Source organism: Neophocaena asiaeorientalis, unplaced genomic scaffold (assembly GCF_003031525.2).
Source record: "Neophocaena asiaeorientalis asiaeorientalis breed wild unplaced genomic scaffold, Neophocaena_asiaeorientalis_V1.1 scaffold671, whole genome shotgun sequence".
In the NCBI taxonomy this organism is placed as follows: domain Eukaryota; kingdom Metazoa; phylum Chordata; class Mammalia; order Artiodactyla; family Phocoenidae; genus Neophocaena; species Neophocaena asiaeorientalis.
In genome coordinates this window covers 992,416-1,019,538 of record NW_020175533.1, presented here as the reverse complement: position 1 = coordinate 1,019,538, position 27,123 = coordinate 992,416, and the positions used below count along the sequence as shown (strand labels likewise).

General features: G+C 34.9%; 1 protein-coding gene across 2 annotated transcripts in view; it reads right to left on the bottom strand.

Annotated features, from left to right (window-relative positions):
* The window catches only part of STXBP5L (syntaxin binding protein 5L), a 378,355-nt gene that overhangs the window by 328,417 nt on the left and 22,815 nt on the right, over positions 1-27,123 (bottom strand). For both annotated transcript variants that reach the window (XM_024769286.1, XM_024769287.1), the window contains exon 2: positions 214-311. In XM_024769286.1, the coding sequence (XP_024625054.1) occupies positions 214-311 (98 nt within the window). The remainder of the gene's footprint in view (positions 1-213; positions 312-27,123) is intronic.

Here is a 27,123-nt window from a genome sequence, read left to right as displayed (position 1 = left end):
AGACACAAATCACCAATATCAGGGATTTTAAAAGGAGCATCAATACTTATCTCACAGACATTAAATATATGCCAATAAATTTGATGATGTGGGTTACTCATTGCTAAAGAAACAGTAAACTTTATTTGGTCATAAATATTTCACTTACCTAAATATTTAAGGAAATGTAATTCGTATTAATATAGCAAATAATGAACCAAAAAATAAGGATACATTCGTATAGCACCAGTTCTCGTCCCAATAGCCAAGATTTTCTGAACTGGATCAAAGGCTAATGCTGTGGGCTGATAAGGAAAACCATGCCGAACTGTCTGAAAGAGAGAAAACAGTGAAAATAGTCATCAGGGAAATAAAAATTAAAATCATAACAAGATACCACTATCCAACCACCAGAATGACTAAAATAATTATTTATTTTTTAAAAACTACTACCAAGTATTGTTGGTAGGAGTGTAAAATGACACAACCACTTTAGAAAAATGTGCTGTAGCTCTTTAAAAACTAAACATATACCTGTCCTATGACCTAGAAATTCCACTCCTGTGTATGTACCCAAGGAAATGAAGAGCATATGCCCACATAATAATTTGTATATGTCCCTAACAGCTTTATACATAACAACCTAGAAACAGCCCAGGTGACAATCAACAAGAGAATTCAAAAACAAAACTGTGGTATACGCATACAATAGAATACTACTCAACAATTAAAAGATAAAAACTAATGACAGAAGCCAAAACATGGATGATTCTCAAATATATTATGCTAAGTAAAAGAAGCAATACACAAAGAGTACATATAGTATGATTACATTTATATTAAATTCTAAACAAGTAAAACTAACCTATGGTGAAAAAAATCAGAACAGTGGTTGATTTGAGGAGAACTGACTGGAAGGGGTATGAAGGAACTTTATTGAGTGAAGGTAATATTCTATATTTTGACAAGGTTTGAATTACACACATGTATACTTTAGTCAAAACTCATCAAACAGTACAATAAAATTTGTGACAACATATAAATACATATATGAGTGTTCCAGTATAATTCTTTCAACTCCTCTGTATGTTTGAAAGCTTTCATAATAACACAGCGGGAAAGAAAGGAAAGAAAATATAAAGAGTTTATAATATCACAAAAGAGATAAGACTAACATGTAAAAAAGGAATATGCAATATTAGACAGGAGCTAATTTCAATATGAAATGTTGAAATTTTCCAAAAAAATAGAGGACCCACATAGGTCAGGATAAAAGGGTTTCTATACCTTGTTCAGCCACATATTTAGTGCTCCAAAAACTATTTTTAATGGAAATATCTTTATAATAAAATATGGCTTTTGTAAACATTTGAAGATGAAAAGATTAACTATAGCATGTAGTTTATCTAAAACTCATTCCCCAGAGAAAACACAGCAAGGAGTTCATTGCATAAACTCCTCATTTTCTTTTAAAGCATATATGAAGATATATGCATATGCATATTAACTAATATATAACCAGATCTGTAATCTGGTTTTCTCCCTTAGCAGTATATCATAGAAATATTTCCACAAAAAAATATGTTTAGATGTATAATGCTTCAACCTATTTAAAAGTTGCAGAGCTTATTATAGTATGAATATACCACAACGTCTTTAACCAACCAACTACTGTTCTATAACCTCCAAAGAATTCTCAACTAAGTTGGTTAAAAAATTATTACTAAGAAGACCCATTTTCTATTCATGATCCTTAACTGAGGTATTTCCCTTTGATTCTGAACTGTCCTTCTTATTTTGACTTATAAACAGAATTGTCAACAGGAAGATATTCATAATCTTCATGCAGATCAATGTGGATAACAATAATCGAATATAGTTGCTCTCAAAAAAAACAGAACAGGTGGGAACACTTCCCAACTCACTCTATGGCCAGTATTACCCTGATCCCAGAAACAAAGTCATCACAAGAAAAGAAAACGAAATACCACTAATTCTTAATTAATATAGGTATAAAAATCCCCAATAAAATATTAGCAAACCAATTCTAGCAACATATAAAAAGGAAATACAATGTGACTTGGTAGAATTTATCCCAGGAATGCAAGGTTGGTTTAACATCAAAAAATTAATGTAATATCCTATCTCAATAGAACATAGGACAAAAATCACATGGTCACCTCAATAGATGCAGAAAAATTATTTCAGAAAATCCAACACCCACTCATGTTAAAAAGCACTGAATAAACAGAACTGTAAAGAACTTCCTCAATCTGATAAATGGCATGTACAAAAAACCTACAGCTAACATCATACTAATTAGTGAAAGAATAAGTGCTTTCCCTCTAAGATCAGGAATGAAACAAGTATGTCCGCTCTTGCCACTTCTACATCCTATCCAGGGCAATTAGGCAAGAAAAAAAGAAAGACATCAGATTTTTTTGAAAAAGGAACTAAAACTATCTGCAGATGACATGATCTTGTGTATATAAGCCTAAGAAATACACTGAAAAATTATTAGAACTAATAAAGAAGTTAAGCAAGATTACAAAATTAATGTACAAATCAATTATATTTCTATATACTAGCAATGCACTATCCAAAAATGAAATTGAGAACAATTTCATTTACAATAGCAGCCAAAGGAATAAAATATTCAGTAATAAAATGAAAAAAAGAAGTACAAAACTTACATGCTAAAAACTACAAGACACTTTTGAAAAACATTTAAGACAACCTAAATAAAAAGAAAGGCTTCTCATACCCCTGGATTAAAATACTATTGTTAAGGTGACAATACTCCACAGATTGATCTTCAGAATCAATGCAATCCCTAACAAAACCCCAGCTGGCTTTTTTTTGCAGAAATTGACAAGTCGACCCTAAGATTCATATGGGTATTCAAGAGGCCCAGAACACCAAAATGATCTTGAAAAGGAAGAACAAAGTTGGAGCATTCACATTTTTAAAATTCAGACAAATCTACAGTAATCAAGACAATGAGGCACTGGCATAGGATAAACATTTAGATCAATGGAACAGCATTGAGATTCCAGAAATAAATGTTCACATTTTCAGTCAGTTGATTACTGCCAAGGGTGCTAAGACAATTCAATGAGAAATGAACAGTCTTTTAATAAATGATACTGCAACAACTGGATATCAACATGCAAAAGAATCAAGTTGGACTAATATATACAAACTAACTCAAAATGGATCATAGACCTAAATGTAAGGACCAAAACTATAAAAATTTTAGAAGAAAACATATGCTTAAATCTTAGTGACTTAGGATTAGGCAATGGCTTCTTACATATGACCCAAAAGGCACAAGCAATAAAATTAAAAATAGATAAACTGAACCTCGTGAGACTTGAAAACTTTTGTGCTGTAGAGGATACTATCAAGAAAGTAAAAAGACAACCCAAAGAATGGGAGAAAATATTTGCAAATCATATATCTGATAAGGAATTTATATCCAGAATAAATAAAGAACTCTTACAACTCAATAATAAAAAGACAAATAACTCAATTGAAAAAATGGGCAAAGGATCTTAATAGACACTTATCCAAAAAATATATATAAATGACCAATAAGCACATGGTAAGATGCTCAACATCATTAGCCATTAGTAAACTGCAAATCATATCCACAATGAGCTATAACGGCATACTCACTAGGCTGGATACAAAAAAAGATATTAATAGAGGCTGACTAAGATGTAGAGAAATTGGAGCCATAATACATACTGGTAGAAATGTAAAATCATGTAGTTTCTTTGGAAAATAGTTTGGCATTTCCTCAAAATGTGAAATAGAGTTACACTATAACCCAGGGATTCCACTCCTGGGTATATAACCAAGGAAAATAAAAAAGAAATCCATATAAAACTTTTATACAAATATTCATAGCAACATGACTCAAAATATTCAAAAAGTAGAAACAACTCAAACATTCATCAACTGATGAATGAGTAGATGAAATTTGTATGTCTGTACAATGGAATATTATTCATCAATAAAAGCAACTGAAGTATGATACATGCTACAACAGGGATGTACCTTGAAGATGAAAGAAGACAGTCATATATTGTATAATTCCATTTACATGGAATGTACAGAATAGAAAAATCTATAGAGACAGAAATTATTGGGTTGGCCAAAAGGTTCATTCAGTTTTTTCCGTAAGATGGCTCTAGTAGCTCTTAGTCATCTTTAACTCCATTCAAAACAATGTTGTTAGATTGTATGTGACAGCTGTCATATCAGTGTGCATTTAAAAAAAGCCATCAAAATTGGTGAATTTTTTTTTTTTTTTGCTGTACGCGGGCCTCTCACTGTTGTGGCCTCTCCCGTTGCGGAGCACAGGCTCCGGACACACAGGCTCAGCGGCCATGGCTCACGGGCCCAGCCACTCCGCGGCGTGTGGGATCTTCCCGGACCAGGGCACGAACCCATGTCCCCTGCATTGGCAGTCAGACTCTCAACCACTGCGCCACCAGGGAAGCCCAAAATTGGTGAATTTTTGTGTAGCCACATTAAAATTGAAGATGGAAGAAAGAAAGCAACATTTTCAGCATATTACTCTGTATTATTTCAAGAAAGGTAAAAACGCAACTGAAACGCAAAAAAGATTTGTGCAGTGTATGGAGAAGGTGCTGTGACTGATCAAATGTGTCAAAAGTGGTTTGTGAAGTTTTATGCTGGAGATTTCTCGCTGGACGATGCTCCACGGTCATTAGACCAGCTGAAGTTGACAGCAATCAAATTGAGACATTAATTGAGAACAATCAACGTTATACCCCTCTGGAGATAGCAGACATACTCAAAATATCCAAATCAAGTGTTGAAAATCATTTGCACCAGCTTGGTTATGTTAATTGCTTTGATGTTTGGGTTCCACATAAGTTAAGTGAAAAAAAACTTCTTGACCATATTTCCCATGCGATTCTCTACTTAAACATAATGAAAACTTCCGTTTTTAAAACGAATTATGACGGGTGATGAAAAGTGGATACTGTACAATAATGTGCAATGGAAGAGATCCTGGGGCAAATGAAATGAACCACCACCAACCACACCAAAGGCCAGTCTTCAGCCAAAGAAGTTGTTGTTTATATGGTGGGATTGGAAGAGAGTCCTCTATTATGAGCTCCTTCTGGAAAACGAAACAATTCCAACAAGTACTGCTCCCAGTCAGACCAACTGAAAGAAGCACTTGATGAAAAGCATCTAGAATTAGTCAACAGAAAACACACAATCTTTCATCAGGATAATGCAAGGCTGCATGTTTCTTTGACGACTAGGCAAAAACTGTTACAGCTTGGCTGGGAAGTTCTGATTCATCCACCATATTCACCAGACATTGCACCTTCAGATTTCCATTTATTTAGGTCTTTACAAAATTCTCTTAATGGAAGAAATTTCAATTCCCTGGAAGACTGTAAAAGGCACCTGGAAAAGTTCTTTGCTCAAAAAGATTAAAAGTTTTGGGAATATGGAATTATGAAGTTGCCTGAAAAATGGCAGAAGGTAGGGGAACAAAAGGGTGAATAGGCTGTTCAATAAAGTTCTTGTTGAAAATAAAAATGTATCTTTTATTTTTACTTTAAAAACTGAAGGCACTTTTTGGCCAACCCATATATTACTGGTTGCCTAGGAATGGGGGAGAGGGGCTCTGGATAATGGGCATTTACTGCTAATGAGTACAGAGCTGTTTTGGGGGTGATGAAATGTTCTAAAACTGATTATGGTAGTTGTTACATAACTGTGAAATACTAAAAACTAGTGAAATGTATGCTTTAACTGGGTGAATTTTATTTTAATTTGAAAGAAAAAATACTGTTCTCCTCAAGAATATCAAATATTCTGATATTGCATCATCAGGCAATGTATACAATAAGAAGTTAGGATCAGTTGGGATACCTGGCTGATTTCAAAAGAATCAAGGCTATCAATTGGAATGGCATAGATGCAGTAAAAAAAAAATTGAAGCAGAGAAAAATGTAGGACAACTGAAGACAACTTGTCAAGGTGAAAAATTCTCAATTTTAGGCAGAGTCAGAAAGGGTTGTTGAAATACTATAGTTTATGTTCAGTTGGTGAAATAAGCAAAGCTGATCACCAACAAATAAAATGAGGTTCTTAAATATCTAATTTTTCCTAATATTATTTTGTTTCTCTTGCTTTGTTTTGCTGTCTATTTGCTCAGGCTGCTATAACAAAATACTGGGTAACTTAAACAAGATGTTTATTTCTCACAGTTCTCAAGGCTAGGAAGTCAAGATCAAGTTACTAGCCAATTCAGTCGCTGGTAAGAGCCCTCTTCCTGGGTTGCAGATGGCCACCTTCTCACTGTGTCCTCATATGATGGGGAGACAAGCATCTCTGTCTCTTCCTCTTATAAAGCCACAAATCTCATCATGAGGCCTTATCCTTAAGACCTCATCTAATTCTAATTAACTCCCAAAGGCCCCATATCCAAATACTATCACCCTGGGGGTTAGGGTTTCAACATATGAATTTTGGGAGAACAAATTCAGTCCATAGCATTCTCCCTTCAAAACATTACAGGGGATGAGGTAAGGTGGCCAACTGTACCAAAAGTTACACAAATCTCTCTAGATATCTGGAGCAAAAAAAGATGGTTACAAATAGGTGGAAATGCTGGTCATGTCAGCCTGTTAGGAAGCTGTTACTATCTCTGAAATGAAAGACACAAACTTGTACTCATTGCTGACACTGCAAAAGGCACTAGCAGAAATAAAATGACTTACTTTCTTCGTGTCTTTTAATCTGGCACCTTCCATTGGCAGAATCTAACCACAACACAGCTAGGAAGGAATTCTGAACATTTAGCTTTAGTTTAGTTTTCATTTTAATTTCCTCAGTATACAAATGAGAACACCGAAGGGCCAGTGTGGAACAAGGGCAGTATGAGACAAAGAAGAACTCATATTAGGCCTGGCTGACTGGGCTTAATATTATCATAATATTTCAAAACAGCCTCAAAACCACCTATGACAGAGACTGTCTGTTGCTTCCCACTATCTTCTTCTCCCCTTTTTCTATAGTACTAAAATTTTGAGTTCAGCACATGGCAATCCAGTTCACACTACATTTCCCAGCCTCCACAGCCGAGATTAGATTCTAAACAAAGGAATGAGAGCAGAAATGATATAAACCCATAAACATAAGGGCAAATACAACTTATTTTTCTCACCTTTCTACTAATTGGAAAATGGATTCAATGGCAGGAATTGGATCAGCCATCTTAGAAAATGAGATGAAAGCCATATGTCAAGGACAGTAGAGCACCAAGATAGAAAGACCTTGTTGGGTTCTAGATACCATAAAGCCATTGAATCAGTCCTTGGTTGCTTAATCTTAGACATATTTCATGAAAGAGAAATAAACTTCTACATTGTTTAAGCTGCAGTTATTATGGCCTGTTAAAACATCTTAACTGTCATCCTAACACCCATACCAACCATTCATTCCGAAAAAGAAGTAAATATTTATTACACCAACAAGTTAGTTTATGGGGAATGTTCCCTAGTATTGCTCATTAGTCTGAAAAATGAAAGAAGCAAATATGGGACTTCCCTGGTGGCCCAGTAGTTAAGAATCCACATGCCAATGCAGGGGACACGGGTTCGATCCGTGGTCCGGGAAGATCCCACATGCCGGGGAGCAACTAAGCCCATGTGCCACAACTCCTGAACCTTTGCTCTAGAGCTTGCGAGCCACAACTACTGAGCCCACGTGCCACAACAACTGAAGCCCTCACACCTAGAGCCGGTGCTCTGCAACAAGAGAAGCCACCTCAATGAGAAGCCTGTGCACCGCAATGAAGAGTAGCCCCCGCTCACCACAACTAGAGAAAGCCTGCACACAGCAACAAAGACCCAATGCAGCCAAAACTAAATTAATTAATTAATTTTTAAAAAGATACAAATATGGCTTTTGATTCTATACTACTAGGATTCCAACTTGCTACTGTATTGGTGATTCATGCTTATATTTATCATCTCTATACTACTGATATGCCAAAGCTATCATTTCTATAATCTGAGCATAGAACTCCTAATATCATATACCAGTTTTCATCTAATAACATGAATGCAACAATTGAAAACTACCAGATATAGAAAATAAAACTACCTATAGATTACAGAAGACAGAATATTACAATTATGAAATAAATTAATTCTATTTAAACTTCCTCTAGATAGACAATTTGCCTCTCAATATTTATGATTACATAATATGTACTTTTTCTGATATAAGTTCACTTGCCTGGTTAGGTCTACAAATGTTACACTCTGGGCAAAGGGTAGAGTGGGGTAAATCATTCCTGACCTTGGATCCAGAAACTGGAAATTAACCACAGTCTCAAAATTTGTTCAGTAAGTCATAAAGTCATATAATCTGAGATAAAATATCTGGGCTATTCTACTACAAAAAAGAACATTCACATGGACACACATATTTTGGCAAGCAAAAACCAGTTATTACTGTAACTGGAGCAACTCCCATTGATGGGAAAAGTCCCTCAATTTCAATGATATTTGTTTCCAATAACAGCCAAATTACTTGAACTTTGAGGGTTTTTAGGGATATGTGTGTATGTCCATAGCTCTTCTCTAGATGTGATGTCATCTTAGATCCCTGAAAATATTGCTGAATGATTTCCTGCTCCCTTAGATGAAGAATAAGACTAAGAGAACTATGATAGGCATATGACACCACGGAGTGGCATAATGGTAACAAAAATAACAAGTTCCTATGAAACCCTGTCACTTTGTGATAGAAAGGTAAGATTGTTCTATATGCACAAGTATGACAAAATACCTACTCATGCAAATGCCCTTGGCAATTGATGTACTGGTACCAGTTTCTCATTAAGACTTTTAAATCTCTTGAAAGACTGAGAAAACCACCATGCTCAAAGATCTAAAAGGCAGTTGATATTAAAAATTAAAGGAGAGGCATGCAGCTCAATAACAAAAAAACAAACAACCCCATCCAAAAATGAGGGGTGGGATGGGGAGGGTCGGGAGGGAGGGAGACGCAAGAGGGAAGACATATGGGAACATATGTATATGTATAGCTGATTCACTTTGTTATAAAGCAGAAACTAACACACCATTGTAAAGCAATTATACCCCAATAAAGATGTTTAAAAAAAATTTAAAAAAAATTAAAAAAATTAAAGGAGAGGGACTTCCCTGGCGGTACAGTGGTTAAGACTCCACCCTTCCAATGCAGGGGGCACGGGTTCTATCCTTGGTTGAGGAACTGAGATCCCACATGCTGTGTAGCGCGGCCAAAAAATTAAAAAAAAAATTAAATTAGAATAATGCCCAAATATACCCCCATTTGATAAGATATTTGGAAGTAGATATAACAGAAATGTAATTTTATCATTAATATTTTAAAATTTTATATTCATTTTAGTTTTATTTTCATCAAACTCAATCACGCCACATAATTTAAAAAGTCAGATAATTCTATAGGACATGTCACGAAAATTAGAAATAATCTGTCCCCTTCCCTCGCTCATTTCCTGCTTTCTAGAGGATCTTTTTGCTATTTGTTTTGGCATTTACCTAATGTGTCTGAAAATAACATTGCAGTAGGCGGGCCTCTTCCGTTGCGGAGCACAGGCTCCGGATGCGCAGGCTCAGTGGCCATGGCTAACGGGCCCAGCCGCTCCGTGGCATGTGGGATCTTCCCGGACCGGGGCACGAACCCGTGTCCCCTGCATCAGCAGGCGGACTCTCAACCACTGCACCACCAGGGAAGCCCTGAAAATAACATTTTTATATTGCTATTTACTGACTTTTCAAAAAATTCTCTCTCTTTTCTCTCACCTCCTCATTACACATACAAGCACACTTGCCATATCCCTATCTTCTCAATAAATCATAGCAGTTAGTGTTAACACTCTATTAATACTGCTCCCTTATTTTGCCTCACAAATGTTTTATTCCCTGAGGTTACATTTTTTTAAGTTGCATTTGCTAAGTTTTTATGTGCTTTTGTCACTAATTCAACCCCAAACTTTTCCCCAATTGCCCACATTATCTTTCAATATGTTAAACACAACAGGTATATAGATTCAGAGAGAGGAAGGAGAAAGAGACAGAGAGGGAAAGAGAGAGAAAGGGACAGACTATTTACATAAAATTCAAACAATCCCTAATGACTTAAAAGCAAATCAGCTGTTGCCTGGGTCCAGGAACAGAAAGAGGGATGGGCTGCTGCAAAGGCCACAAGTGATGAAAATGTCTGTCCTAGTGATTTCACAGGAAACACATCACATAGTACAGTATACATAATTTCAGATTGTTTTAAGCATTATAAAGTAAATACTTATGAATATAGGTACAAAATACTAAATAAGATACTAGTAAATCCAATCCAGTAATGTATACTAACAATGATAAACCAAGACCAAATTATTGTTTATCCCCAAAATTTAAGTAACTACATATACCTCATATTTCATTTGTTACTAACATATTTCATCCTTTTCTTTTCCTTAATTTAAATTTTAAGTTTTTCAGGCCTTAGCCTTGAAACTGGGGGCACTTCGGCTTACAAAATAAACCTTGACAAGATACAGACACAGAAAAGCAAATAATATTCTACATCATATAAATGTCTTTGCAAATGCCATTTCTAAAAAGGAGCCTATACCCTACAAATTGATGCTACCTCTTGTGAATGCAATCTTTAGTTTTTAAGCAGTCTCTAATTCTGATTGGTTGTTTTATTTTTTAATGTGTTCCCCTGACAATAATATTTAAATTGACATAGCATTTTCAGAAAAATATAAATACATGAGTTTTCTTTAAAAAGCCAGAAGAAGATCGTTAGTACTTTTTCTTTCATAAGGATGGAAGAGAAAATAAAATTTTAAAGTATGTCTCTGTTGGGTTTAGATAGAGTTTGGTTGCCTAATCTCATTTAAATTAACACAAAGACAGCTCAATATCAGGATATATACTGACATTCATTAAATCAACAAATAAAAAGATAAAACCTCATGATTATATCAGTACGTTCTGGAAAGACATTTGATAAACTTCAGCAGTCAATCCAAGTAAACATCTTATGTAAAATAGGATTAGAGGAAAACTACTTATATATGATAAATATTAACAATAACAAAAATAACAACAAATATAATACTAAACAGCAGAAAGGTATAATATTCCCAGTAAAGTCAGGAAGAAGAAATACATGTTCATTATTCCCATTATTGTTCAGCTTTGTTTTAGAGATTCAACTTAATTTAGTAAGACAAGAAATTGAAATAATATATAAATATAGGAAAGTAAAAAACAAATTACTAAAATTTTTTGGAAGAAAAAGAATCTGGTAAGTCGTCTAGATACAAGGTAAGCAGACAAAAATCAGTAACTTTTCCATTCACTAAAAGTAACCAATTACCAATAAAATTGGGGGGAAATCCCCATTTTTATTTTTGGTTGTTAATTTGAAGTCTGTCAAATTTTTTAAGTCTAAAAATAAATGTTTTATTCAGTAGCATTGAATAATATATTTTCTAATATATAAAATGGTTAGGGAGACAAAATATTTTTCACTAGACTAGAACTTAGTGATTAATAATAGAATTATATTCATATGTATCAATGTTTATTTAATACTACAGAAGTTACAACACAACTGTTAAAATTCTATTAGAAATGCAGAGCTGATGTAGTTTCTGTTGTAGCTAGGACAACAAAATCCCATCAGGATTTAGTATTCAAGAAGCAATTATTTGTTTATATACTTCAGAAACTTTTTCATTATTGTTGTGTGATTTAAGCTGCTAAAAGCGTCTCTTTCCAAAGTATCTACAAAAACCTAGTTTTTTGTAGGAAAATATATTTACACATAGGAAAAACTGGAAATTTTATTTATACATAGTAATAAACAAATGAGGTCCTAATTATTAGTGTTTTTCAAAAATAAAATATTTACCTACTTATCTCTCAAATTCCAAGTCAAAGTCTCACTCCTACATGAAATATTTACTAAAATTCTAAACCAACACCACAGTGTAGCACTTATTGAAGAATGATTATTGCCCTTTGATCTCCCCAAATAAGTTCTAACTCCTTTGTGAGCAGGGACCATGCCTTTAATGTGTCCCCTTCACTAAGCTTAGTGCTGTGATTAAATAGTTAGGCTTTTTAAAGTTCATCAATATGATTTGTCCATGTAAGCAGTAGTTCCTTCAAAAACTATTCTCTTATATTTTTAAGAAAGATGATTACAACCAAATATTTTATAAGTATTGAAATAAAATCTTTATCTAGAATATCTCTGTATCTGGAGCTATTGTCTCAACTTTCCATAGTAATGAAAGCACACTTGAGATTTTACTTTAAATGTTCAATAGTTATCATTCTCACCCTTTTCCCTCTGAGCACCTTCGTGAATTATTGTAACCACATGCAATTACATAATGCTAAGGTGTTAGAACAGAAAAAGAACCCACACTTGGATAATATATTTAATATATATAGTTATTTAATTGGGAATATGTTATAGATACTAATGTATCATTAAATCTAATGTAAAAGTAGGTTATTCTTTACTACCTAATTGTATTTCTTCCTACCATATTATATTACAAACTACTTGAGGTTAGAGATTCTGTTGTTTCAAGCTTAACAGCCTTACAGGCATTCAAAAAACTACTGATTTTTATTACAACAGTTTAACACATATAGTGAGTAACTTGGACTCTATAGTTCACACTGTTAATCTTACCAAAAAAATCTGACTCATAAATGAGGTAATGCATGTAAATGTGCTTTATAAATTGAGCATAGTATGTAAATATATGTTTATAGTATTTAAACTTAATAGAAAGGTGTCCTTTCAAAACATGAGGGAATCACGTTCAAATTAAATGAATTTATCTTCTCTAATACTATCTCATTATCTCTCATATTATCACGTGCTCTCATAATATCACATAGGTATGCTAAAACATACCTTCAAAAAAACACACCAAGTAACATATGAACAGGCCTAATTCTGACTACAGAAACGTATAGAGATATATATACAAATATGTATTGACATAAGTAATATGAATACGAGCACACTAATAACAAGTAACCATGGGTATACCCAAAGGTATCCAAATCTATCATCTTTACTATTTAATAAAGGACACAACTGAAGGATAGAATGTCTTCAATGTGGCCAGATTGTTCTCTCCAAAGTACTTCCACCGTTTATGTTTTGTTTCTTCCATCCACAGGACTCATTTTTATCTTCTAGGTGATTTTACCATCTGGCTTATATATTTTCTTTCTACTCTGAGCCCTATTAACAGCCTTATGTCTTCAATATCCTTGCTTCAATCTATCATACACCTTGACTACATCATTCTTCCTTCCCTTTAAATTCAACTGAGCATCACAATTAATATCACCAGCCTCAAATGAACACAGCCTCATCATCATAGACTTCCAGACCTCTTTCAAGAACCCAGATTTGGCATTCTCTATATTCACTCACAGTACCTTTCCTGTCATCACTTCTATTCCATCTTTCTTACTATCCTAGTATTTCCACTTAAACCCTACTTATTTGATACCCTTATTTTCTTTCTGGCTACACTAGTGTCTATTCCCAACTTATTTAACATTTCAACTTAATTCTGTATCATGCTTAAAGGAAATATATACATCTTTTTTGAATCTATTTTATATGTCTATATAGCTATCAAACAAATTTCTGGGAACTTAAAGATCTTTTCCCATTGATAAATAAGAAAAATGGAAATCAGTAGTCACAGAAAAATAATCTGGACTAGGGGTAAAATAAAAATCACTTTTAAAAGAAAAGAAAATAAAAATCTAGTGAAGCAAAATTACAGGTAGGATGATGTGGAAGAATATTGCACTAGGAGTTAGAAAAGCTAGTCCAGGTCCTAACTCCGTCACTGACTATCTAACCTGTACACATTACTTAAGCTCTCAGTTTCTTCATCTATAAAATAAAGGGAATGAACTAAATTATTTCAAGGTGTTTTCCAATTCCATACTATACTCCTAATACAAATACTTGTACTAGAAACCATGGCAGACTTAGAGACACATGATAGACCAATAGATATTTCTCACAAAGAATGTATTCCTTAAAAGAAACAAACAATGGGGTTATATTTAGTGGCATATTCCCTGATTCAAAAGGACTAATTATCTACTTAGTTACTGTGTTAGACTATTAAAAATGATTTGCTGCTTATTTAGTTTGATTCCCTTGTGAGCTACATACTTGGATTTCAAACAGTCCACTGAGATAGCTGATACTATTGTTATTTCTATTAGTATAAATAGTCTTTAAGTATTTGAGGGCCACCTCTCTTCCTCAGATGGCACCTTCTTAAATTTCCAATAATAGGAAGGGTAGACATTTTGAGCCTCCATTACAAATAAAATAAGATCTAAATTTACAATCTACTTGCAGAAACAGCATTTTGCTCTCTACCAAAGAAGTAATGCAGAGCTGATGTCTTTCTTTCCTCAGCCTATTTACTGTCAATTGCAAAGAACATGAAAATGAAAATTTTCCTCTTGCTACATTAGAAATAGACAATGAAGACTATATGCATACAGTCCTTGCCCCCAGGGTCGCTGTCACCACCATTTGTTTACTATGTACAGGGTATAGTGAAGAACACTTTACATGGTTTATCTCATTCAATTTGCACTTATTTCTGTAGCCCCATGAGGTAGGTGGTGTCATTACAGAGGAAGAAATTGAGGCTTAGTAAAGTTAATCAACCTATCCAAAGTCACCAAGCTAATGGATAAACAGTTCGATTGATAGCTTTGGAAATGAGAGCCATGTAGCTTTTTGGTACTCTAATCTTGTCTCAGGATGAAAGAATGTAACCTTCTGATTTGCATGATAAGAATTTAAAATCAGCACAAGAAATGCCTTTCAAAAGGATCATAAGAAATATCAGAGTTTCAACTTGGGGTAGAATCAATATCAAGGGAAACCACAAAGACAATAACCAAACACTTCTGCTCCTAACTTTACTAAGTTGTGTAAATAAAATCAAGTGAAGGATGCTTCATGCTTCAATCAAGAAAATATTAAGATTGTATCAAAAAAAGGAGGAGCTGTGGTCATCCCTGATCTTTGAGTCATAGGGTATGGAAAAAGGGGCATTACAAACCAGCAAAATGCTTTTTTCCCCCTTTTTATTTATTTATTTAGTCTTCGTCTTTGTTGCTGCGCGTGGGCTTTCTCTAGTTGCAGCAAGCGGGGGCTACTCTTTGTTGTGGTGCGTGATGCTTCTCTTGTTGTGGAGCACAGGCTCTAGGCGTCCGAGTTTCAGTAGTTGTGGCACACGGGCTCAGTAGTTGTGGCTCACGAGCTCTAGAGCGCAGGCTCAGTAGTTGTGGCGCACGGGCTTAGTTGCTCCACAGCATGTGGGATCTTCCCGGACCAGGGCTCAAACCCGTGTCCCTTGCATTGGCAGGTGGCTTCTTAACCACTGCGCCACCAGGGAAGTCCCCAAAATGCTAAAAATGTTTTTCTTTTCCTCCCACTACTCAGAGCCATTCTGGAATAAGCTCTTTCATGTTAGGTTAAGAAGAAACTGATCCATGCCAACCTTTAAGTTCTTATGGCTTTATACCTCAAGGTACTTATAAAAATCTAAAGTGTTAGCTTATTAATTTTCTTGGAATGTGTAAAAACAGTTCATTTTGCAAAAAAATAGGGCAGAAAAAAACAAGAGCATGAGTGATAGCAAAAGTATGGTGGTTTAGGATACAGTAAAAATGGATACAAGAACTCAGAAATTTGTAATTAAGAATGGGAGAACAAAAAGGGATAGCAGGGGCAGAGGGGGAGAGACAAATTAGGAGTTTGGGATTAATATATACACACTACTATATAAGCAATAAACAACAAGGACCTACTGTATAGCACAGGGAACTCTATTCAATATCTTGTAATAATCTCTAATGGAAAAGAATGTGAAAAAATAGATATATATGTATATGTATAATTGAATCACTTTGCTGTACACCTGAAACTAACAAAACATTGTACATTAATTATACTTAAAATTTTTTTTAAATGGTTAAAAAAAAAAGAAGGAATAGGAGAACAAGGTCCACACTCAAAGGGGAAAGAAAAAGGCTGGCAGAGATCACCAAAGGGAAAAAATATAGGCCAGTGACCCTGCGCTCTGTCAGGCCTCCACCTCAAGTTGCTGCTGGTAATAGGCCTCAACTATAGCCAGCACACTCAGTCCATTAGGTAAAAACTGAGAAACAGGTGGATGCTTGAGAGGGCAAAATGTGAGCTATTTATGCTGACTCTAAGAGTTCTACCCACCAAAGCAGAATTTCAGAAGCAGTGTAAATATTTTTTGGCTCCATATACCCCCATAATTTCCATTAATTTACTCCGCTGCCCAAAATATAACTCTCAGAAGGTCAACACATTTTTTAATACCACAGCAACAAAAACTCAAAAGACAAATACCTAGTAAAGACAACACCTGGGAGACACATTTTATAAAACAACACATTGACTAAACAACTTTTCACAATGGGACTATCATAATGATAGCAGTGTTTATACTCTTAAAATGTGGGAGGGATGTCAAGATAATAGTAGGGAAAAAGTTAAGAAAGAGAAGACTGGAAGCTGAATACCAACCTCATCTACTGAAATAGAAGCTATGAATGAAGGTATTTTTCATGTTGAAAAACATTAATCCCAAAGGTAATACTTAAAGATTTATAACCCCTGATCCTTGGGTAGTAGCAGTAGAAAGATGAAGAAAAAGAAACCTTAAGAACGAACACCTTTGGTGTACAGATCTTTCACTTCCTTGGTCAAATTCATCCCTAAGTATTTTATTCTTTTTCTTGCTATTCTAAACAGGATTGTTTTCTTAATGTCTTTTTCAGATAGTTCATTGTTAGTATACAGAAATGCAACTGGTTTTTATATGTTGTTTTTTTTTATGCTGCAACTTCACTGAATTTATTAGTTTGAACAGGATTTTTAGTAGAGTCTTCAGGGTTTTCTATATATAATAAGATCATGTCACCTACAAACAGAGACAATTTTACTTCCTCATTTCCAACTTGAATGCCTTTTCTTTCTTTTTCTTTCCTAATTAGTCTGGCTAGGACTTCCAGTATTATGTTGAAGAGAAGAGGTGAGAGTGGGTACCCTTGTCTCATTCTAATCTTAGAGGAAAAGATTTTAGCTTTTCACCATTGAGTACAATGTTAGCTGTGGGCTTGTCATATATGGCTTTTATTAGACTGAGGTACACTCTTCTATACCTAATTTGTTGAGAGTTTTTATCATGAGAGTATATTAAATGTTGTCAAATGCTTTTTCTGCATCTATTTAAATGATCATATCATTTATATCCTTCAATTTGTTAATGTGGTGTATCACATTTATTGCTTTGTGTATGTTGAGCATCCTTGCTTACTAGGGATTTATCATCTGACTTGACCATGGTATATAATCCTTTTAACGTACTGTTGAATTCTGTTTGATTCTATCATGTTGAGAATTTTTGCATCTATGTTCATCAGGGATATTGGCTCATAATTCTCTTAAAACACTGGTGAAAGAAATCAAAGAAGACACAAATAAATGGAAAGATATCCTGTGTTCATGGATTGGAATAATTAATATTGTTAAAATGTCTATTCTTCACAAAATGATCTACAGATTCAAGTCAATTCCCCATCAAAATTCCAATTGATTTTCCACAAAAATTTTAAAAATCCTAAAATTTATATGGAATCACAAAAGACTCCAAATAGCCAAAGCAATCTTGAGAGAGAAGAACAAAGTGGGAGGTATCACAATTCCTGATCTCAAACTATATTACAAGTCTGTAGTAATCAAAACAGTATGGTACAGGCATAAAAAAAGACACATAGACCAATGGAACAGAATAGAGAGTCCAAAAATAAACCCATGCATATATAATCAATTTTCAACATAGGTGCCAAGAATGTTCAATAGGGAAAGAATAGTCTCTTCAATAAATGGTATTGGGAAAACTGGATAGTCACATGCAAAAGTATGAAACTAAACCTTTATCTCATACCATATACAAAAATCAACTCAAAATGGATTAAAGGCTTAAACATAAGACCTGAAACCATAAAACTCCTAAAAGAAAAGATACAGGAAAAGCTCCTTGACATTAGTCTTGGCAACAATTGTTTGCAATTGACACCAAAAGCACAGGCAACAAAAACAAAAATAAACAAGTGGGACTACATCAAACTAAAAAGCCTCTGCACTGCAAAGAAAGCCATTGACCGGCAATCTACAAAATGGGAGAAAATATTTGCAGACCATCTATCTGATAAGGGGTTAATATCCAGAATATATAAGGAATTCATATAACTCAAGAGCAAAAAAAAACAAAACTAATAACCCAGCTAAAAAAAATGGGCTAAGGGGGCTTCCCTGGTGGTGCAGTGGTTGAGAGTCCGCCTGCCGATGCAGGGGACACGAGTTCGTGCCCCGGTCCAGGAAGATCCCACATGCCGCGGAGCAGCTAGGCCCCGTGAGCCACGGCTGCTGAGCCTGCGCATCCGGAGGCTGTGCTCCGCAATGGGAGAGGCCACAACAGTGAGAGGCCCATGTACCGCAAAAAAAAAAAAAAAAAGGGCTAAGGACCTGAACAGACATTTTTTTCCAAAGAAGACATACAAATGGTGGAATTATAAATTGGTGCAGCCACTATAGGAAACAGTATGGAACTTCCTCAAGAAATTAAAAATAGAACTATGATATGACTCAGCAATCCTACTTCTGGGCATATATCCAAAGAAAATAAAAACATTATCTCAAAGAGTTATATGCACTCCCATATTCACTGCAGCATTATTCATGAGATACAGAAACAACCTAAGTGTCTGTTGATGGATGAATGGATAAAGAAAATACTGTGTACACACACACACATGTGCACACACACGATGGAATATTATTTGGCCTTTAAGAGGAAGGAAATTCTGCCATATGTGACAACATGGATGAACCTGGAGGACATTATACTAAGTGAAATAAGCCAAACACAGAAGACAAATATTACATGATCTTACATATACGTAGAATCTAAAAGAAGTCAAACCCATAGAAACAGAGAGTAGAACAGTGGTTACAGGAGGCTGGTGGGGTGGGGAAAAAGGGGAGATATTTAACGGTACAAACTTTCAATTATAAGACGAATAAGGTCTGGAGACCTAATATACAACATGGTGACTATAACTAATGATAATATATGTATCTCTGAAATTTGCTAAGGGAGTAAATCTCAAGGATTCTCATCACACTCACACACAAAATGGCAACTATGGGAAGTGATGTATCGGTTTGTTTGTAGTAATCATTTCACAATGCACACATATATCAAAACATCATGCTGTATATCTTATATACAATTTTTATTTTTCAAAAAGAAAGAAAGAAATAAAATTTTAAAATCTACTCATCAATTTCATTAAAGGATCTGGATTCAGGATAAATATGCTTATTCATAGTAGCAAAAACTAACAATGCATAATATCGGAATCAGGATTCATTATAACAAGAAATATATGGGATAAAAAGACCAAGATAAAAGATTTGAACAAATGCAGAAAGAGATCCACATACCTGCATGGATAGGAAAAATATTAAGGTACTACTTATTTCTCAAATTAACTTATGGATTTAATATATTTTTAAAATCAAAATCTCAATGCATTTTATGTGTACTGGAGGAGGTAGATTAAGATTCTTAAGTTTAGCAAGAAATATATACACTTTTAAAAAGTGTAGTAAGAAAAAACTAGGTCTACCACTTAATAAAACATGTTCTAAATGTGTAATGATTAAATAAATCCATATGCTACTAGGGTAGGACTAGATACCAATGAATGAAATAGAATTGATATCTCAGAAGCAGACCATGATTTTTGGTTGAATTTAACATATGATAAAGAAAACATCAAGAATTACTAGGAAAGGAATTAATTATTCAGTAATTGGAATTCAGGAAATTAAATAACTACTCAGAAAAATAATTTTAGGTTCTCAATCACACCACACAGTCTTGATGTTTGACTGAACTCTAAGTCTTGGCTAAAATGTTTCAAAAGTGCCACTGTATTTCTCACCCTGGAGTTCTTTGATAGATGGAAAAATGACCAAAAATTCTTTCCCTCCAATCAATGAGTAGAACCTATATCCTCCCTTCCTCTCTATCTTAGTCATGTGATTTGCTTTGACCAATAGGACAATAGTACATATGACCCAACATTTGAAAAGTGTTGTGCACTGGGGACTGGTCTTTTGCTGCTCTTAGAACCCCAAGATCATCATGTGATCCAGCCCAAACTAGCTTAATGGAGAATGAGCAGCCACAGGGAGGAAAACCAATCATAATTGACAGCCAGCACAAACTCCAGACATGTGAGTGAGGCCATGCTAGATCATTAATCCACCAGCCAACCCAACAGCTGATCCCAAACATGGGAGAGAGCTGAGCCTGTGTCTGTGGTTAGCTGGTGGGTCCACAGCAGAAAACCTGCCCAGCTAACTCACAGAATCATGAGCAAAATAAAAGATTATTTGTAAAGCCAGAAAAGGAAAAGAAAAAAGGAAACAAAGCCTTTGGATTGTCAGTAACAAGATTTTGTAGATAGACCTGCCTATTTTACAGACAGGACTGCCTTTGTTACTAGGCAGGTCTGTCTGAAAAGACCCAAGATAGTATTCAAGTATTTAAGTGGTTGGAGGTTATTTTCAGATAAATAAGCAGAAATTAAAAGAACTACTAGTGATAAATGACTTGGCAATAGTGAAACAAGTCATAAAAACTGGCAAATTTGACCTAACTTAGAGTGTAACTCTCAGGTTAAACAGACTGGATTTTGAATCATAGCCCTACACTTATTAGTCATGTGACTTTAGACAATTCATATAACCTCTCTAAGCTTTAGTTTTCTTATCTGATTCATAAGAATAAGGACAGTTCTTACTTCATAGGGTTGTTATGATGACAATCAAAAGACGTAATCCCTCCAAAGTGCTTCATACTTTCTGCATACTTATTGTATTTCTGGTGCATGACCAGAAGTAGGCACTAAATAAATTTTAACTATTATCATTGCCTTCTTTTATAATTTAAATTTAATGTAAAAAATGATACCAGATATTCATTTTGACTATCCTTGGCTTTGTCAGGTCCTTAAAATCCACTTGCTCTATGTTTAGCATCTCTAAATTTACTATTATCTTCTCCTCCTGACAGGCTGACGATTTAGTCTAGTTAGTGGAAAATATGGGTATATTTATGTCTGTGTGTGTGATGAAACATGAAAAAAAAATGATGAAAAAATATTTAAATGCCAAGTTACCTAAATCCTATGGAGTGGCAGAAAGGCATTAGCTTGAACTGGTCAGTACTGGCAAAAATAGTTTATGTTCTACTTTATGCAACTGTCTTTCCCTAGGCAAGATAAAGCAGATGAGTCAATAAGAATTAGGCCCCTGCTTCTAAATAAATTAGTCTCAGAAGTAGAACAAGCTAATGAAAAATAAGCTTTCATTTTTGTTGTAACAATTTTAGAACTAGGAACAAAGCAAGTTATATTTGTATTAGATGGAGTGAAATAGAATTACGAGACAAAATAAGCCCTGATCATATACTAAAATTCTTACAGTGACCATCATGCTAGTTCAGTTGATACTTTTAGACTGGACTTGATCCCTATGCCTGACTGTAAAAAGAGCACCTTAGGCAGACACTGAAGAGCAGAGCCAAATCATGATTCAAGAGTCATCATCAACATTATAACAATTATAAAGAAGAATGCCTCCACCATGAAAACAACATGCTCTGGAACCAAGAGAGCTGACCAAGGGGAAGTGCTTTGCACCAATATTTCCTTCTTAAGCCACTGCCCACCTTTTTAAAAAGTCTGAGGTTAAGTGCACTCAGTTGAGCAACCAGCGAAATACAGAATGTGGGAAATTCTAAGACAAATGCCCTGGTTTCTTCAACTATCAATAGCATGGAAGAAAAGGAAAGGGAACTATTATAAATTAAAATAATCTTAAGGGACATATGCAAAGAAACAGGACGCATGGCCTTTGTATCATTATACTAACAAATCTGTTATAAAAAGACATTTTTGAGACAATCGGGAAAAAGTAAACACGTATTAGATATTAAATAATATTAAGGAATTATAATTAACTTTGCTAAGATAGTATCAGTATGGTTGCTTCTTTAATCCTTACATGTTAGTAATATATACTTAAGTACTATTGGGTGAAATAATAAATATCTAGGACTTGTTTTATTTTTACTTTTTGGAGGAGGAAATACATTATTTATTTACAATTCTTTCACTTTATCCACAATTCCCCATACAAACATAAGAACTAAAAAATATAAAACCACCACTTGGGAACACAAGTGTCTTTCTTTAATTAGTCCAGTAGAGGGAGGGTCACAGCCCTCTCACTCTGTGAAGGAGACAATTGAGGCACACTGAAGGGGAAAAAGGGCTAGAAAGAATGCCTGAGAAACAGCTTTCAATGAGAAATACTACATGCCAGCATGGTGGGCTTCTCTGGCAGACTCATGGTGTTACCCACAGGGGACACTGCCTGGCTTCCCAAGAGGGTGCCAGCTGCTTGCCACCATCCCCCACCTCTTTGCTACCAAACACTGAACATCCAACACAGGTCACACATCTCATGAGCTGTGTGGGGTGTGACAGTGACAGTGGGGTACACTGAACACCTCTCTCTCTGGGAAGAGCCCAAAACCCCAGGGACACACATGAAACCCCTTTCCTTGGCATTCACAGTCAGTCACAGCTTCTGTCTTGAATACAATGCTGACCTATAAAAGTAAAAACAAAAGCACTTCCCAGATTCCAGGGGAAAGACAGGGGCTAAAAACATGCAGAAGGGCTTCTGCCTCTGTAGTCCTCTCTCTGGGAGGCTGCTAGGGGTGAAGGGTGGGGAGCTCTGACTGCTGAAGATGGGGAAGGAGCAGGGCAGATGCTCCACAAAGGCTCTAGGATTTGTTTTAAATTACTCCAGTAAACCAATAACTCCAGTAAATTGTTTCTAAGTTCTACAGAATAACTGACCTGATCTCTTCAAAAATATCAAGATGAGAGAAGTCAAAGAAAGACTGAGTAATTGCCCCATTTTAAAGGAAACTAAAAAGACATGACAGCTAAATATAACATATGATCTTGGATTAGATCCTGGCTCAGAAATAAATTTATTTTTATCTTGTCATAAAAGACATTAGTGAGACAACTGGCAAGATTTGGATAAAGTCTATAGATTAGATAGTAATATTATACCAATGCAGATGTCCTGATTTTGATAATTGTACTGTGTTGTTTTTTTTAAGTCTTTATTTCAAGAAAATAAAAGCTTATGTATTTAGGGACAAAGGAGCATCATGTCTGTAACATACTTTCAAACAGTACAGAAAATGAGAAAGAACAGTAACTCAAATGTGATAAAATAATATTTGTGGAATCTGGGTGAAGATATATGGAATTTTTGCACTACTTTTGCAATCTTTCTGTATATCTGAAATTATACTTAAATGAAATTTAATAAAATAAAATATTCCAATAAAAAAGTCATGTGTTTGAGGAAAGGGGTAATAGACAAAATAAGAATAGCAAAATGTGATAACTATTGAAACTGAGTGAGGGATACATATAGTTTTTTATATTCTTCTATTTTTGTCTATATTAAAATTCTTCCCTATAATATTTTTGTTAAAGAATGCTCAGCTAGGGCTTCCCTGGTGGCACAGTGGTTGAGTCTGCCTGCCGATGCACGGGATGCAGGTTCATGCCCCAGTCTGGAAAGATCCCACATGCCGTGGAGCGGCTGGGCCCTTGAGCCATGGCCGCTGAGCCTGCGCGTCTGGAGCCTGTGTTCCCTAACGGGAGAGGCCACAACAGTGAGAGGCCTGCGTACCGCAAAAAAAAAAAAAAAAAAAAGAATGCTCAGCGGGCCAAACAGATAGATCAGAGGGTAAATAAGCTTTCCTTGTCTTTCAATTTCTTTATCTGTCTCAAGGATCCTCTGGCATATATACTATTCGCCCAGTCAGATTAGTACTCTCCTTTAGAGAAATCTGAAAAAAATTGAAATACCTTTTAAGAATTCAAAGAAACTTCAAAAGTCTCACTAAAAATAGTTGTCCAGCACTATACTATGTAGAATAGATTCATATGCTTCTTATTAGTATTGGTTTCCATAAGGAAAACATCAAATATACCACATATCTTCAAATAAGTAGGGGTAAGAAGGGTATTGTATAAAGGGGTGTTCCTATAGCAGGGGTGTATTCCCCCCTGCATACTTTTCACAACACTATTTAATGAATGTCTTAGGGTTTAATACAGGGTATTTTGCTTTTAGAAATTGTTTTAACTCAATGCCAACAAAAGCTAAAACTGAAGGTGGCATTGGTCAGCTTTAAGGTAGCAATTGTGGGTTCAGCAAGATAAAAAAACAACTAAAACTCACCCAAATTACTTTGTAAATTACCACATCATGTATCCATAGTGTTTCCTATTAGCAAACAGTGCTATAGTAACCAAGGTCCCCTTCATCCAAAACAAAGACCTGCTCACATTCTTGAGCACCACTTTTATCACAGAGACAATGAGGAACAATTCCAAGAAAACAAAAATAAAATTTACATCAAGAGCTCAAAAACATCCGTATTTCCCCAAAATATAACTTTACTTTACCCAATTCCTCACCCATAGTCCTTGTAGGCTGGCTGGGTTTGCCCATAAAGTTCTCTTACTATTTCTATCTCATAAAAAGCAGTGGAGTTCGTTCACCAAATATACACAGAATCTTAATTCCTAAGACTTAAATTCTTTTTATTTCTTTTGTTAAGGAGACTAAGGAGGCTATCTAGCTTTCCTTTCAGAACAAATTTCAAATATAAAAATGAAGTAAACATTGAGTTGTTTGCAAAGTAGTTATCCGTTGCTAATTTACTATGAAAATTAAGGCAGGCAGCAGAGAAAGGAAAACTGAACCCATTTACCTTTTCACAGTAAACCTTGTGATAACTTTTGACTTATTTTTCCTCTTTTCACTTAACTTCAGATATCTCAAAAGGCATTTCAAGTGCCATTTACCTGAACCACCCACCAAAAGCAAACAGCGCATTTGATACAAACTGTCAAAAACTAAGCGTCTAGTTAAGTTTTCTGAATAAAAAATTTTCTCCTGTGAAATCTGATATCTTCTACTCTAAACAATGACATATATGTATGGAGCAGACATTTTATCAAAGTGATGAGATAATAAGTACCCCATCACACCATCCTATAATTTTAAATGAAAAAATTATTTATACTTTCAACAGAATTTTGAAAAACATGTCACGGATTTTTTTATTTTAAAAACTAAAATAAAACAAAAAGTTATTCCAAAATAAAGCTGCTGAGTAGAAAAATGGCATAATAAAAGTACAGCTTGGGCTTCCCTGGTGGCGCAGTGGGTGAGAGTCCGCCTGCCGATGCAGGGGACACGGGTTCGTGCCCCGGTCCAGGAAGATCCCACATGCCGCGGAGCGGCTAGACCCGGGAGCCATGGCCGCTGAGCCTGCACATCCGGAGCCTGTGCTCCGCAACGGGAGAGGCCACAACAGTGAGAGGCCCGTGTACCGCAAAAAAAAAAAAAAGTACAGCTTTATTGAACAGCTTGTTAAAGGCAAAGAGACATATGAAAGCATTATTTGAATAAGAACTGGCATTCAAGAGATTAACATTAATAAAAAGACATTAATGGAATATGGGAATAGATGTGTTATACTGAATAAAACATTATGAGGTGTTTATTTAAAATAGAGTTCAAACTATATCTCTAGTTCAAGAGCACAGAATGGGTTATTTTCCTTTGCAAAAAACTTGGCAAAAATATAACAATAGTCAACACTGTCTAACCTTAATGTTACTTTAATGTAATCTTAATGTCTTTGAACTTGATTTCTGCACTTGTAAAAGGCATACATTCAACTTTATTATCTCTAAATTCTCTTCCATGTCTAAAATCTTGTGATGATTTCAAATTATCTCCAAGGGATTCAATGGTTTCCCCAAGATTTGGAAGTCTTCAATCTGCATCCCAGTTGCATGAGCCAAGTAAAATAGTCCTGAATTCAATCTGTGTATTCATATATTCCATAATGTATTATATAAGGAGGTTACCTAATCATGGGAAAAACACACTGTATATCATGTCTGGCCCTTAACAAGAAATTATAAGACATACTTAAAAAACAAAAAATCCACAGTTTGAAGAGACAACAAACATCAGAACCAGCTTCAGATATGGCAGAAATTTTGTAACTATCAGTCCAGGAATGTAAAACAACTATGATAATATGCTAAGGGCTCCAAAAGAAAAAGTGGATAATACACAAGAATAGGTGGGTAATGTAAGTATAACAATTGAAACTCTAAGAATAAAAAAAATGCTAGAAATAAAGCACACTATAAAATGGAAAGGAAGAACATTTTTGGTGGGTCCATCAATAAACTGGACACAGCTGAGAAATGAATAAGTGAGCTTGAAGAAATGTCAACAGAAACTTCCAAAGCTGAAATACAAAGAGAAAAAGGAATGAAGAAATCAGAATAGAATATCCAAGAACTATGTAACAATTACAGAAGGTGTAATACATATAATGAGAATATGAGAAAGAGAAGAGAGAAAGAAACAGAACAAATACTTGAAACAACAATGACTGAAAATTTCCAAAAATTAATGACAGACACCAAATCATAGTTCCAGGAAACTCAGAGAATTCTAAGCAGGATAAATACCAAAACAATCTACACATAGGCATATCATATTAAAACTGTGGAAAGTCAAAGACCAGGAGAAAAATCTTGAAAGAAGCCAGAGAAACAAAACCTTACCTGTAAAGAATCAAGGATAAGAACTATATCAGACTTCTCTTCAGAAACCATTAGTGGAGTAAAATATTTAAAGTGTTTAAAGAAAAAAAACACCAGCCTGTAAATCTGTATCCTG